The sequence below is a fragment of the Canis aureus genome, chromosome 5, assembly GCF_053574225.1.
Source record: "Canis aureus isolate CA01 chromosome 5, VMU_Caureus_v.1.0, whole genome shotgun sequence".
NCBI classification, from domain to species: domain Eukaryota; kingdom Metazoa; phylum Chordata; class Mammalia; order Carnivora; family Canidae; genus Canis; species Canis aureus.
The window spans coordinates 1,173,546-1,190,169 of record NC_135615.1 but is presented as its reverse complement, the minus strand read 5'-3'; the positions used below and the strand labels follow the sequence as shown (position 1 = coordinate 1,190,169).

The window sequence follows — 16,624 nt, the reverse complement described above, 5'->3', positions numbered from 1 at the left end:
GATTGACTTATTTCACTCAGCATGATACCCTCCAGTTCCATCCACGTTGAAGCAAATGGTGGGTATTTGCCGTTTCTAATGGCTGAGTAATATTCCACTGTATACATAAATCACATCTTCTTTATCCATTCATCTTTCGATGGACACCGAGGCTCCTTCCACAGTGTGGCTATTGTGGACATTGCAGCTAGAAACATCGGGTGCAGGTGTCCCAGCGTTTCATTGCATCTGAATCTTTGGGGTAAATCCCCAGCAGTGCAATTGCTGGGTCATAGGGCAGGTCTATTTTTAACTCTTTGAGGAACCTCCACACAGTTTTCCAGAGTAGCTGCACCAGTTCACATTCCCACCAACAGTGTAAGAGAGTTCCCCTTTCTCCACATCCTCTCCAACATTTTGGTTTCCTGCCTTGTTAATTTTCCCCATTCTCACTGGTGTGAGGTGGTATCTCATTGTGGTTTTGATTTGTATTTCCCTGATGGCAAGTGATGCAGAGCATTCTCTCATGTGCGTGTTGGCTGTGTCTATTTCTTCCTCTGTGAGATTTCTGTTCATGTCTTTTGCCCACTTCATGATTGGATTGTTTGTTTCTTTGGTGTTGAGTTTAAGAAGTTCTTTATAGATCTTGGAAACTAGCCCTTTATCTGATACGTCATTTGCAAATATCTTCTCCCATTCTGTAGGTTGTCTTTTAGTTTTGTTGACTGTATCCTTTGCTGTGCAAAAGCTTCTTATCTTGATGAAGAATAGAGAATCCAGAAGTGGACCCTCAACTTTATGGTCAACTAATATTCAATAAAGGAGGAAAGACTATCCACTGGAAGAAAGACAGTCTCTTCAATAAATGGTGCTGGGAAAATTGGACATCCACACGCAGAAGAATGAAACTAGACCACTCTCTTGCACCATACACTAAGATAAACTCAAAATGGATGAAAGATCTAAATGTGAGACAAGATTCCATCAAAATCCTAGAGGAGAACACAGACAACACCCTTTTTGAACTCGGCCACAGTAACTTCTTGCAAGATACATCCACAAAGGCAAAAGAAACAAAAGCAAAAATGAACTATTGGGACTTCATCAAGATAAGAAGCAAAATGAACTATTGGGACTTCATCAAGATAAGATACTTGAGAGTATTTTTTAAAAAATAAACATATAGTGTACAATTTTCCCATTTTAAATGTTTAATCAATGCTTTTAATTTGTTCATAGAAATGTGTCACAGTCACAATTGTCGAATCTACTTAATATTTATGCCATCAAATTCCTCTGAGATTTAGTAACGTTACATCATATTTTGGATATAGAGTTCTGTATGTTACTCTAAAGTCCTATTCTCCTTCTACACCTACAAATATAAATTAATTAATTATAATTGTTTCATCATTAGTAAAATTTGGGCCCTATGGAGAAACTTAAACAAGAAGAGCAAATATGTATGGATAGTGGTTGCTATATTAATCATTTTATTTATAACACCTAATTCTCTTTTAGCCATTATCTTAAATTATATTCTCTGCTCTAATTACTCTGCTCTTACTGTAGTATTTCAGTACTTTATGTTTGCTCGTTCTTACTTCTAGCAGTATAAATCTACTGAGTACTTCTAATGAATTTTAAATTTTCAGTTACTATATTTTTCAACTGCTGAATTTCCATGTTGTTCTTTTCAAAATATCTTTGCCTTTACAGTTATTCCCACAGGGCAAAGCCTTACAATATATACACAGTAACCTTTGGATGACAGTGTTTTTAACAGGATTATCTTTGTACCTTTCCATATCTGTTAAGCTGTCTGCCTCTTTGATACCACACTAGAAGTCCATCAGCAGTGTGTCTATCACTGTTATATGAGTAAAAGCAGTAATATAATCTCTAAACTATATAACACAACTAATGTACTCTACTACAGCTGAGATACCATAATATGTTTGGTATTTCCATCAAACAGAGGGAAATGGTAACTAATGAATCAACTATCCTAAATTCCTCTTGTTACTATTATATTCGTGAGGTAGCCTTTCTCCTTTGGAAAATTTGAAGGAATTTTTTCTCTCCAAGCCAGAAGTAGAAAATGAATAGAATAGCATTGGACATACTTTTATCACCCATATTCTAAGGTCACTATAGCATTTGATTTTTATGGTCTAATATCTAAATGGATGACTTCTAAAACCCATAATATCTAGCTACATTTTTATTTCTAGTAAACATCAGAGTATAATGAATTATGAGAGTATTCATGAAGATTTTACCTATTTAATAATAACACATAGCTACTCTTGTCATTTATTTTTTTAAAGATTTTATTTACTTATTCATGAGAGACATAGAGAGAGGGGCAGTGACACAGGCTTCATGCAGGAGACTGATGTGGGACTTGATCCCAGAACTCCGGGATCACGTTTTGAGCCAAAGGAAGACTCTCAACCATTGAGCCACCCAGGCATCCCTACTCTTGTCATTTAGATCCAATCTTCATTAAACTGCAAAGAAGGTAAACAAACTAGAAATATTAGACTTGCGAAACTCGTCTTACCAGGGACACTTTTTGATTGTATTTTCATTTCCTCCACAAATGTATGTGGTCCAATAGCATCTTTCAACTGTTCTATATTGGTTTCTATAGAAATAAACATATGAAAACACTTCATAAGGTAAACTTAATGTGTGTGTGTAGCACTTATTTAATTAAGCCTTGTTATTAATGAATAAGCATTATAGTGAAATATTTGTATTGCAGAATTGGTAAAGTGTATTATTGGAAGGGATATTAGCAATTGTTAAGCCTCTATATACTGAGGTTTAGATATGTTAGTGATTTGACCAAGACTATGTATCCAGATAATGACAAAACTGATGCACAAACTTATATCTCATAATCCTTTAACCAGTGTTTTTTCCACATAATGCTATGTCTTACGCTAAATTAAAATATCCTGGAGAGTTTATGATAATAATATACCTTTTGAGTTTACATTAAAATTATAATGATACTATTGAGATATATCTAGTCATATAAAACATAACCTTTTCTCTTCACAGGTTACATTGCAAATCATTGTCTCCATTGTCACAAAAAAATTACCAGGGAGCATAAATTCTTTGATTAGTCCAAGGATATTTTGTTATTTAGTTACAAAAACAAAAAGTAGGTATTGGTAATGGAAATGAATAATAAGATATTCTGTGGATTGGAGGGGGGCGGGAGTACCTTCCATGGTGCCTTTGGCATGTAGACATTGTAGCTTGAAAGGAGGATTTAGAATTTAACTTCTGTTAAATTTGCAGAAGTACAGGATTGAGAGGTGGTCTATCTTCATTTAAGTTTTTATGTGATTTTTTAAAGTTTTTACTTGACTTAAAAATTCCAAATAGATCCCATTACAGGGAAAATATATGAATATGGTTAAAGGCAAGTTTATTCTGAAAAAGGAATGGTCACCTAAAGTCAACCACTGAATCTAAAGTTTTGTGGTCAAGTTGGTTCTAGCAGCATGTACCTAAATTTAGAAACATGTCATGAACTAGTCATCCAGATGTGGAAGTCTTTCTTTGGAAAAATGGCTAAGTTAATAAATAGTAAAGATTGCATTATAATCCAAGTGTACCAACACTGCAATCTGTATAAAGGTGGCCATCTCTGCTGCATTGCCAAAATGAAATGTGTCAGATTAGGGGAATGAGTTTTCAGTAATTAAGTAACAATAGTTTGTAAATGTAGTAAGATCTATAGCAACAAAAACCTGGGGAGAATTAGTAGACGTATTTTGATTTCTCTGGTTCTTCTGCCAACTGGTATACACAAGAAGGTTTTGTTTTCATTTGAATTGAGGAAGCGAAGGATCCTCAAATAAGGAAGAGAAAATTTGAACAGTGTCTGATGAACTATCAGGTTAAGTATTAGGAATTAAAAGTTATGTGCTGGAGAAATTTATAGTCTAGTAAGAATCACATTTTTCTCCGTTTTTTATCCTCCTACTTTCCAAATTTTTTTTTTAATTATATTCTGCTTGGACTTCACTGGTTACTTTTAAAAAGTGTATAACAGAGTACCCATCTTTTACTTCTTCTGTTAGGTTTATTCCTAGGTATCTTGCTGGTTTTGGTGCAAGAATAAATGTGATCGATTCTTGATTTCAATTTCTGCTGTTTCATTATTAGTGTACAAAAGATTTCTGTACTGATTTTGTATCCTGTGACTTTGTTGAATTCATGCATAAGTTTTAGAAATTTTGGGTGGGTCTTTCAGGTGTTCTATATACAGTATCATGTCATCTGCAAATAATGAAAGTTTGACTTCTTTCTTGCCTATATGGAGGCCTTTTCTTTCTTTTTGTTGTCTGACTAATGAGGCTAAGACTTCCAGTACTATGTTAAAGAACAGTGATGAGACATCCCTGTCTTCTTCTTGACCGTAGAGGAAAAGCCTTCAGTTTTCCCCATTGAAGATGGAATTAGTTGTGGGTTTTTGTATATGGCCTTTATGATATTGAGGTATGTTCCCTCTATCCCTACTTGGTTGAGGATTTTCAAGAATGGATAGTGTATTTTGTCAAATGCTTTTTCTGCAACTATTCAGAGGATCATATGGTTCTTATTGCTTCTTTTATTAATGTGGTGCATCATATTGGTTGATTCACAAACCAAAGATGTATAAGTCCTGTACTCCAAATACTACAGAACATTTATGAAAGAAATTGAAGATGACACAAAGAAATGGAAAAAAATTCAATGCTCATGGATTGGAAGAGAAAATGTTAAAATGTCTGTATTACTCAAAACAATTTACACATTTAATGCAATCACCATCAAAATAGCACCAGCATTTTTCACACAGCCTTTCAAAGAAGCTGGAATAAGAAAAAAAAAACAAGTATATGCTTATGATATGTGTTATATTGATCTTATTTACAACTTCTGGTTCTTTCATTTGTTCCTGGGGATTCAATTTACCATCTGATATAAATTTTTATTTTTACCTGAATACATTGCTGTTCCTACCCATCTTTGTGTTGCTATTGTGAAATATACTACATCATTACATGTCATAGGTCCAATGATACAAACATATATATATGGTTTTATATGATTACCTCTCAAATCAATGAAGATGGAAAAGTGATGAAATATGTACATATACTGTGTTTTTTATTTATAGAATTTTTTTTACCCATTCTCTTTTTTAGGGAATTCAGATTACTATGTGAGGTCACTTGCTTTTAGTCTGAATAATTGTCTTTTTATTTCTCATTAAGCCAAACTACTAGCAATGCATTCTCTCTTTCTCTTTCTTTCTTAAATATATTTGGGAATCTCTATTTTACCTTTATTACAGAGAGAGAGTTTTGGTAGGAAGAAAATTCTTGGTTGATATTTTTTTCTTTCAGCACTTTGAATAGGCCATTCTATTGCTTTTTGGTCTCTATAATTTCTGGTAAGTCAGCCATTAAGCCCAATAAATAGTAAAAAAGTGAACAGTTGTCCAAAATGTGTATATTAATTTACACTACTACCAGCAAGTTCTGAAAGTTTCAGTTGCCCTACAACATTATCATGACTTGATTCTGTCATTCTTATAGACTTACACTCAATGATGGTATGTCATAGTATCCTTGTGTCTTTAATTTCGATTTTCTAATGCACTACTATGAGTGTATATCTTTCAAATGTTTATTAGTCACTTAGATACTTCTTTGGTGAAATGCATGTTTAAAGATCTTGCTTAGAAGGGAAGAGGGGCAAGATGGCGGAAGAGTGGGGTCCCCAAATAACCTGTCGCCACCGAATTCCCTAGATAACCTTCAAATCATCCTGAAAATCTACGAATTCAGCCTGAGATTTAAAGAGAGAACAGCTGGAATGCTACAGTGAGAAGAGTTCGTGCTTCTATCAAGGTAGGAAGACATGGAAAAAAGAAATAAAGAAACAAAAGGCCTCCAAGGGGGAGGGGCCCCGCGAGGAGCCGGGCTGAGGCCGGGGCGAGTGTCCCCAGGACAGGAGAGCCCCGTCCCGGAGGAGCAGGAGCTGCACCGACCTTCCCGGGGGAAAGGGGCTCCAGGGGGTGGAGCAGGACCCAGGAGGGCGGGGATGCCCTCGGGTTCCCTGGGACAGTAACAGACACCTGCGCCCGGGGAGAGTGCGCCGAGCTCCCTAAGGGCTGCAGCGCGCACGGCGGGACCCGGAGCAGCTCGGAGGGGCTCGGGGGCGGCTCCGCGGAGGGGGCTGCAGGGCAGGAGCGCGAATCCAACAGTGCAGGCCCCGGAGCACAGGGCGCTGGGACACAGCCCAGGATCCGGCCTCCCCGGGACAGGCAGAGGCCGGGAGGGACCAGGACAGCGAGGACGCTCCTGCACGGAGCTGAGCAGATCAGCGGCCCCGCCCTGGAGCCTCCAGGCCCTGCAGACAGAGAGCTCTGTGGTTACTGCGGGAGCTGACTCCAGGGCTCCAGAGGGGGCCGCCACCACTGGGGTTGTTCCTCCTGGGGCCTCACGGGGGAAACAACACCCCTGAGCCCTGCACCAGGCAGGGGGCAGAGCAGCTCCCCCAAGTGCTAACACCTGAAAATCAGCACAACAGGCCCCTCCCCCAGAACACAAGCTAGACGGCCAAGTTCCAGGGTAAGTCAAGAGACTTGAAGTATACAGAAACAGAAGATATTCCCCCGTGTTTTTTTTTTCTTTTTGATTTCTGATTGCTTCCCCCACCCTTTTTCCCCTTTCTTTCTTTTTATTTCTCTTTTTCTTCTCTTTTTTTCCTTTTTTTCTTCCTTTTTTTCTTTTTTCTTTTCCTCTTTTCTTTCCTTCTTTCCCTCCTCTCTTTTTCTCCTTTTCCCAATACAACTTGTTTTTGGCCACTCTGCACTGAGCAAAATGACTAGAAGGAAAACCTCACCTCAAAAGAAAGACTCAGAAACAGTCCTCTCTCCCACAGAGTTACAAAATCTGGATTACAATTCAATGTCAGAAAGCCAATTCAGAAGCACTATTATACAGCTACTGGTGGCTCTAGAAAAAACCATAAATGACTCAAGAGACTTCATGACTGCAGAATTTAGATCTAATCAGGCAGAAATTAAAAATCAATTGAATGAGATGCAATCCAAACTAGAAGTCCTAACGACGAGGGTTAACGAGGTGGAAGAACGAGTGAGTAACATAGAAGACAAGTTGATGGCAAAGAGGGAAACTGAGGAAAAAAGAGACAAACAATTAAAAGACCATGAAGATAGATTAAGGGAAAAAACGACAGCCTGAAGAAGAAAAACCTACGTTTAATTGGGGTTCCCGAGGGCGCGGAAAGGGACAGAGGGTCAGAATATGTATTTGAACAAATCCTAGCTGAAAACTTTCCTAATCTGGGAAGGGAAACAGACATTCAGATCCAGGAAATAGAGAGATCCCCCCCCCCCACTAAAATCAATAAAAACCGTTCAACACCTCGACATTTGTAGTGAAGCTTGCAAATTCCAAAGATAAAGAGAAGATCCTTAAAGCAGCAAGAGACAAGAAATCCCTGAATTTTATGGGGAGGAGTATTAGGGTGACAGCAGACCTCTCCACAGAGACCTGGCAGGCCAGAAAGGGCTGGCAGGATATATTCAGGGTCCTCAATGAGAAGAACACGCAACCAAGAATACTTTATCCAGCAAGGCTCTCATTCAGAATGGAAGGAGAGATAAAGAGCTTCCACGACAGGCAGGAACTGAAAGAATATGTGACCTCCAAACCAGCTCTGCAAGAAATTTTAAGGGGGACTGTCCAGTGGAACAATCCACAAAAACAAGGACTGAACAGATAGCATGATGAAACTAAACTCATATCTGTCAATAGTAACTCTGAACGTGAACGGGCTTAATGACCCCATCAAAAGCCGCAGGGTGTCAGACTGGATAAAAAAGCAGGACCCATCTATTTGCTGTCTACTAGAGATTCATTTTAGACAGAAGGACACCTACAACCTGAAAATAAAAGGTTGGAGAACCATTTACCATTCAAATGGTCCTCAAAAGAAAGCAGGGGTAGCCATCCTTATATCAGATAGACTAAAATTTACCCTGAAGACTGTAGTGAGAGATGAAGAGGGACACTATATCATACTTAAAGGATCTATCCAACAAGAGGAATTAACAATCCTCAATATATATGCCCCGAATGTGGGAGCTGCCAAATATTTAAACCAATTAAAAACCAAAGTGAAGAAATATTTAGATAATAATACACTTATACTTGGTACTTCAATCTAGCTCTTTCTACCCTCGATAGATCTTCTAAGCACAACATCTCCAAAGAAATGAGAGTTTTAAATGATACACTGGACCAGATGGATTTCACAGATATCTACAGAACTTTACATCGAAACTCAACTGAATACACATTCTTCTCAAGTGCACATGGAACTTTCTCCAGAATAGACCACATACTGGGTCACAAATCGGGTCTGAACCGATACTAAAAGATTGGGATCATCCCCTGCATATTCTCAGACCATAATGCCTTGAAATTAGAACTAAATCACAACAAGAAGTTTGGAAGGACCTCAAACACGTGGAGGTTAAGGACCATCCTGCTAAAAGATGAAAGGGTCAACCAGGAAATTAAGGAAGAATTAAAAAGATTCATGGAAACTAATGAGAATGAAGATACAACCGTTCAAAATCTTTGGGATGCAGCAAAAGCAGTCCTAAGGGGGAAATACATCACAATACAAGCATCCATTCAAAAACTGGAAAGAACTCAAATACAAAAGCTAACCTTACACATTAAGGAGCTAGAGAAAAAACAGCAAATAGATCCTACACCCAGCAGAAGAAGAGAGTTAATTAAGATTCGTGCAGAACTCAACGAAATCGAGACCAGATGAACTGTGGAACAGATCAACAAAACCAGGAGTTGGTTCTTTGAAAGAATTAATAAGATAGATAAACCATTAGCCAGCCTTATTAAAAAGAAGAGAGAGAGAAGACTCAAATTAATAAAATCATGAATGAGAAAGGAGAGATCACTACCAACACCAAGGAAATACAAACGATTTTAAAACATATTATGAACAGCTATATGCCAATAAATTAGGCAATCTAGAAGAAATGGACACATTCCGTGAAAGCCACAAACTACCAAAACTGGAACAGGAAGAAAAAGAGAACCTGAACAGGCCAATAACCAGGGAGGAAACTGAAGCAGTCATCAAAAACCTCCCAAGACACAAGAGTCCAGGGCCAGATGGCTTCCCAGGGAATTCTATCACGTTTAAAGAAGAAACCATACCTATTCTAAAGCTGTTTGGAAAGAGAGAAAGAGATGGAGTACTTCCAAATTCGTTCTATGAGGCCAGCATCACCTTAATTCCAAAACCAGACAAAGACCCCACCAAAAAGGGGAATTCAGACCAATATCCCTGATGAACATGGATGCAAAAATTCTCAACAAGATACTAGCCAATAGGATCCAACAACACATTAAGAAAATTATTCACCATGACCCAGTAGGATTTATCCCCGGGACACAAGGCAGTTCAACACTCGTAAAACAATCAATGTGATTCATCATATCAGCAAAAGAGAAACCAAGAACCATATGATCCTCTCATTAGATGCAGAGAAAGCATTTGACAAAATACAGCATCCATTCCTGATCAAAACTCTTCAGAGTGTAGGGATAGAGGGAACATTCCTCAACATCTTAAAAGCCATCTATGAAAAGCCCACAGCAAATATCATTCTCAATGGGGAAGCACTGGGAGCCTTTCCCCTAAGATCAGGACAAGACAGGGATGTCCACTCTCACCACTGCTGTTCAACATAGTACTGGAAGTCCTAGCCTCAGCAATCAGACAACAAAAAGACATTAAAGGCATTCAAATTGGCAAAGAAGAAGTCAAACTCTCCCTCTTCACCAATGACATGATACTCTACATAGAAAACCCCAAAGCCTCCACCCCAAGATTGCTAGAACTCATACAGCAATTTGGCAGCGTGGCAGGATACAAAATCAATGCCCAGAAATCAGTGGCATTTCTATACACTAACAATGAGACTGAAGAAAGAGATATTAAGGAGTCAATCCCGTTTACAATGGCACCCAAAAGCATAAGATACCTAGGAATAAACCTAACCAAAGAGGTAAAGGACCTATACCCTAAAAAGTATAGAACATTTCTGAAAGAAATTGAGGAAGACACAAAGAGATGGAAAAATATTCCATGCTCATGGATTGGCAGAATTAATATTGTGAAAATGTCAATGTTACCCAGGGCAATTTACACGTTTACTGCAATCCTATCAAAATACCATGGTCCTTCTTCAGAGAGTTAGAAAAAATTATTTTAAGATTTGTGTGGAATCAGAAAAGACCCAAATAGCCAGGGGAATTTTAAAAAGGAAAACCATGTCAGGGGGAATCACAATGTCAGATTTCAGGTTGTACTACAAAGCTGTGGTCATCAAGACAGTGTGGTACTGGCACAAAAACAGACACATAGATCATGGGAACAGAATAGAGAATCCAGAAGTGGACCCTGAACTTTATGGTCAAGTAATACTCGATAAAGGAGGAAAGACTATCCATTGGAAGAAACACAGTCTCTTCAATCAATGGTGCTGGGAAAACCGGACATCCACATGCAGAAGAATGAAACTAGACCACTCTCTTGCACCACACACAAAGATAAATTCAAAATGGATGAAAGATCTAAATGTGAGACAAGATTCCATCAAAATCCTAGAGGAGAACACAGGCAACACCCTTTTTGAACTCGGCCACAGTAACTTCTCTTGCAAGATACATCCACGAAGGCAAAAGAAACAAAAGCAAAAATGAACTACTGGGACTTCATCAAGATAAGAAGCTTTTGCACAGCGAAGGATACAGTCAACAAAACTCAAAGACAACCTACAGAATGGGAGAAGATATTTGCAAATGACGTATCAGATAAAGGGCTAGTTTCCAAGATCTATAAAGAACTTCTAAAAAAAAAAAAAAAAAAAAAAAAAAGAACTTCTTAAACTCAACACCAAAGAAACAAACAGTCCAATCATGAAATGGGCAAAAGACATGAAGAGAAATCTCACAGAGGAAGACATAGACATGGCCAACATGCACATGAGAAAATGCTCTGCATCACTTGCCATCAGGGAAATACAAATCAAAACCACAATGAGATACCACCTCACACCATTGAGAATGGGGAAAATTAACAAGGCAGGAAACCACAAATGTTGGAGAGGATGCGGAGAAAGGGGAACCCTCTTGCACTTTTGGTGGGAATATGAACTGGTGCAGCCACTCTGGAAAACTGTGTGGAGGTTCCTCAAAGAGTTAAAAATAGACCTGCCCTACGACCCAGCAATTGCACTGCTGGGGATTTACTCCAAAGGTACAGATGCAATGAAATGCCGGGACACCTGCACCCTGATGTTTATAGCAGCGGTGTCCACAATAGCTAAACTGTGGAAGGAGCCTCGGTGTCCCACGAAAGATGAATGGATAAAGAAGATGTGGTTTATGTATACAATGGAATATTACTCAGCCATTAGAAATGACAAATACCCACCATTTGCTTCAACGTGGATGGAACTGGAGGGTATTATGCTGAGTGAAGTAAGTCAATCGGAGAAGGACAAACATTATATGTTCTCATTCATTTGGGGAATATAAATAATAGTGAAAGGGAATATAAGGGAAGGGAGAAGAAATGTGTGGGAAATACCAGAAAGGGAGACAGAACGTAAAGACTGCTAACTCTGGGAAACGAACTATGGGTGGTGGAAGGGGAGGAGGGTGGGGGGTGGGGGTGAATGGGTGAACGGCACTGAGGGGGGCACTTGAGGGGATGAGCACTCAATAACACTTGACGGTGTTATTCTGTATGTTGGTAAATTGAACACTAATAAAAAATTAATTTATTAAAAAACCCCAAAAACTCTTGCTTAATCCTGTATTGAATTTCCAATTTATTTCTTAATGCCATATTAACAATCCTTAAAATATTCTAATGGAAGCTTTGCTGATTATTTGAGTTGCAAATCTACTCTGTCATTTGCTTTTTAAATATCTTACTGATGGACATAATTCTGAACACTAAGTCCAACTTTAATACATTTACACTTATAGTGTTTATTGTAGTCTGTTTTAAAAATATCTAATCCAAAAATAGAAACATATTTTCCTATAGGATTTTCTAGAAGTCCTATTGTTTTACAATATGAAAAAGAATTTTCTCTTTCATTGTATGGTTTCTCCTTTGTCATCATTGTATTTGAATCTGTTTCTGACAATAATTTGTTCCATTTGTCTATTTATCTATTACTGAACCAGTATTATAGTATTTCAGATTATTGTATTTTTATAATAAAACCTGTTTTATTAATAATATAAGTAATTTCTGATGTTTATTTTTTTAAATTTCTGATCTTTAAATGTATTCTTTTTTTGTTAAGCTTCTATTTTGGCCCTATGCATTGCTATATAAATTTTAAAATCACCTTATCAATTTTCAGAAGAAATTATTGCTAGATTTTTTTCTAAGTTTTTATTTAAATTGCAGTTGGTTAACACACAACTGTAATATTAGTTTCAGGTATAGAATTTAGTGATTCATCACTTACATACAACACCTGCTGATCATCACAAGTGCCCTCCTTAGTCCCCATCACCTATTTAACCCTTCCTCCACCCACTTCCTCTCAGTTTGTTCTCTACAGTTAAGAGTCTATATCTTGATTTGCCTCTCCTTCTTATTTTCCATATGATTTTTTGTTATTTCTTCAATTCCATATATGAGTATAATCATATGGTATTTGTCTTTCTCTAACTTATTTTGCTTAGCATAATATACTCTAGTTCCACACATTTTGTTGCAAATGTCAAAATTTCATTTTCTATGGCTGAATAATATTCCATTATATATATATATATATATATATATATATAAACATTATATCCCATATGTTCTTTATCCATTCATTAATCCATTGCCATTTGGGATGTTTCCATAATTTGGCTATTATAGATAATATTGCTATAAACATCAGAGTGCACGTATCCGTTTGAATTAGTATTTTTGTAATCTTTTTGAAATTTTTAATAGTTTTTTTCCCTAGAGCAAATTAGGATAATTCAGAAACTACAGAGTTCCCAAATACTTCTTTCTCCTCACATACAATTTCCCCTATTATTAACATTTTGTATTAGATGATATATTTGTTACAACTGATGAATCCATGTTGATGAATCACTAATAATACCCATGGTTATGTTCTCCTGTTCTACAGTTCTATGGATACTGACTGACAAATGCTTGCCACTATAGTATTATGCAAAATAGCTTCAGCACCCTGAAAATTCCTTGTGCTCCAACTCTCCCTAATTCCTCATTCTGAACCCCTGTCAACTCTTGGTATTTATACTGTCTGTATAGTTTTGCCTTCTTCCAGAGTAATATATAGTTGAAATCATACAGCTGTTTTCAAAACTGGCTTCTGTCACTTAGCAATATTCCCTTAAATTTCTTCTGTCTTTTCGTGGCTTGATAGCCCATTTCATTTTATTGCTGAAAATATGCCATTATATGGATGTGCCACAGGTTGTTAATCTATTCACCTATTGGAAAACATCTTCATTGCTTCTGATATGGAGCAATAATACATAAATCTCCTATAATATTCATGTGCAGGTTATTGCATGGTTATAAAATTTCAACTCATTTGGGTAAATATTTCAGAGCACAATTACTGGATTGTATGATAAGATAATGTGGTTTATAAAAATGCCAAACTGTCTTCCCAAGTGGGTATAACATTTTGCATTGTCAGAATTTTGGATTAGCCATTCTCATAGGTGTGTCTCATTAGATATCTCATTGTTGTTTTCACTTGCAATGTCCTAATGACAGGATAATTCGTGCTTATTTGCAATCTTGTATCTTCTCTGAAGAGGTGGCTGTTCATATCTTTTGATTGTTTTAAAATGGGGTTTTTATTTAACATTCAATTTAATCATTTTTATATATTTCAAACACAAGTCCTCTATACGAAGTAGGTGCTTCACACAAATATTTTCTCCTAATATGTATTATGTTTTTTAATCCTCTTAAAACGGTCTTTCATAGAGTATAAGTATTCATTTTAAGGAAGTCTAACTTATCACAATTTTTCTATTCCTTTTTTCTTGTTTTCTAAGATGAAAGATTATTTTTTCTTTCATATTTTCTAATATATGCATTCAATGCTATCAATTTCCTTCTCAGCAATCCTTCATTGTTGTGTCACACACATTTTTTATAAATAGTCTTTTAATTTTCACTTAATCCAAGTTTTATTTTTTTATTATTATTTTTTTAATCCAAGTTTTAAAGATTTATTTTGACACTTCTTCTTTGAACGTATGCTTTAAAGGTGTGTTGTTTCATTTGAGACCAGCTACCTGCCTATTATTGTTTTTTTCTACTTTTTTTTCTATTATTGATTTCTAGTTTAATTACATTGTGGGTTGAGAGCATGATTTGTATGATTTCTATTTTAGAAAAAAATTAATATATGATTTCTTTCTTAAAATGTGGTCTATCCTGGGGCACCTGGGTAGCTTAGTGGTTGATTATCTGCCTTTGGCTCAGGTCGTGATCTCCAGGTCCTGGAATTGAGGCTCCCTGCAGGGTGCCTGCTTCTCCCTCTGCTTGTCTCTGCCTCTCTCTGTGTATCTCATGAATAAATAAATAAAATCTTTAAAAAAATGTGGTCTATCTTTGAAAATATGTGGTCTGTCTTTGGGAATATAGCTTGTGGGTTTGAAAGCAATGTGTATTCTGCTATTGTTGGATGAATATTCAAATTCACATCAATAATATACAGTTAATTGATAGTGTTGTTGAATTCACTTATGTTATTGATTTTTTGTCTGCTGGTTATGTTCATTTCTGATACAGTGGTGAGATCTCCAACTATAAAAATGTACGTGTTTATTTCTCCTTGCAGTTCTATCAGTTTTGCCTATGTATTTGGGCGCATGCACATTTAGGCATATACACATTAATGAATATTATATCTTCTCAGAGAATTGGCCCCTTTATCATTACTTAATACTAATATTTATCCCTGGTAATTTTCCTTGCTTTTTCTGGTACTAATATAGCTACTCTTGTACATTTTGCTCCATACCTTTACTTTTCTGTGTGTGTCTCTTTATGCATATATCCATTTTTCATGTTAATTGAAATGTAATTGACAAAATTGTAATATACTTAAAGTGTACAGCACAAGGATTTGATATATGTATACGTTGAAAAATGGTTCCCACAATCAAGTTAACATATCCATGACCTCACATAGTGACTCTTTTTTTTTTTTCACATAGTGACTCTTGCTTTCTTGCTTTTTTTCTTTTCTTTTGTCTTTTCTTCCTTCCCTTTTTTTCCCTCTTCCCCTTTCCTTCCTTTCTCTTCACTTCCCCTTCCTTCATTCCTTTCTTCCTTCTTTCCCTCCCTCCCTCTTTCCTTGTTTTTTAGTGAGAGTTCTTAGGTCTACTCTCCTAGTAAATATCACATATACAATACAGTATTATTATATATAATCACTATGCTGTACATTAAATTCTCAGAATTTCCTTAACTTCTATCTTAAAGTTTGAACCCTTTGACCAATCACTCTTTGTTTAACATACTCCAGGACCTGGCAACCATAATTCCAATCTCTGTTTCAGAGTTTGATTTCTTTTCTAGATTCTACAAACAAGCTGTACAGCATTTGCTTATTTCTGTCTGGTTTATTTCAAAATGCCCTCCAGTTCATCCATATGTTTGCAAAAGGCAGTATTTCCTTCCTTTTTATGTCAAAATTATATTCCATATATTCATTATTCATTATCTATTCATTCATCAATGGGTGGTGTACACTTAGCTTATTTACATCTTGGCTAATGTAAATGATGCCATTATAAAAATGGGTGTACAAATGTTCTTTGCGATAGTGATTTCATTTCTTTCAGATAAAAGTCCAGAAATGTGACCATATGGTAATTCTCTTTTTAATTTTTTAAAAAACCTCCATATGGTTTTCTGTAATGACGGCACAAATTTACATTACATTATAATCAACAGTGTACAAGAGTTGCATTTTCTTTACATTCTCACCAGTACTTGTTATTCCCTGTCTTTGACAATAGCAATTCCAAAAATTGTGAGCTGATATTTCATTGTGATTTTCATTTCCATTTCCTTGGTTTTCAGTGATGTTAAACATCTTTTCACATGTCTCCTTTGGCTATTCATTGCGTCTCCTTTGGAAAAATATCTGTTCAGATCCTTGAATTACTGTGGCTGTGATTGAATTGTTGGCAATTTTACCATTGAATTATATTATATATTATATTTTGGATATTAACCTCTTACTCAATATGTAGTTTACAAGCATTTTCTTCTATTTTGTAGATTGCTTCTTAATTTTGTGATTGTTTTTGTGATTGTTTCATTTGCTATACAAGAGGTTTTTAGTTTGATGTAGTCCTACTTATTTATTTTTATTTTGTGCTTGTGCTTTTGATGTCAAATAAAAAAATATTGCTGATACCAACATCAAGGAGATTTCCTCTGTGTTTTTTTTTCCTTTTACTTAAATCCAATTTAGTTA

General features: G+C 36.3%; 1 protein-coding gene across 7 annotated transcripts in view; it reads right to left on the bottom strand.

Moving 5' to 3' along the window:
- Window positions 1-16,624, bottom strand: part of CCDC7 (coiled-coil domain containing 7) — a 383,481-nt gene that overhangs the window by 58,849 nt on the left and 308,008 nt on the right. For 5 of the 7 annotated variants that reach the window (XM_077896533.1, XM_077896532.1, XM_077896535.1 and 2 more), the window contains one exon: window positions 2,546-2,629. The exons of 1 other annotated variant lie outside the window; for it this stretch is intronic. In XM_077896533.1, coding sequence (XP_077752659.1) covers window positions 2,546-2,629 — 84 coding nt within the window. Of the gene's footprint in view, window positions 1-2,545; window positions 2,630-3,747; window positions 3,855-16,624 lie in introns of those variants that run through there. One more of the 7 variants, XM_077896539.1, reaches the window with a different exon arrangement.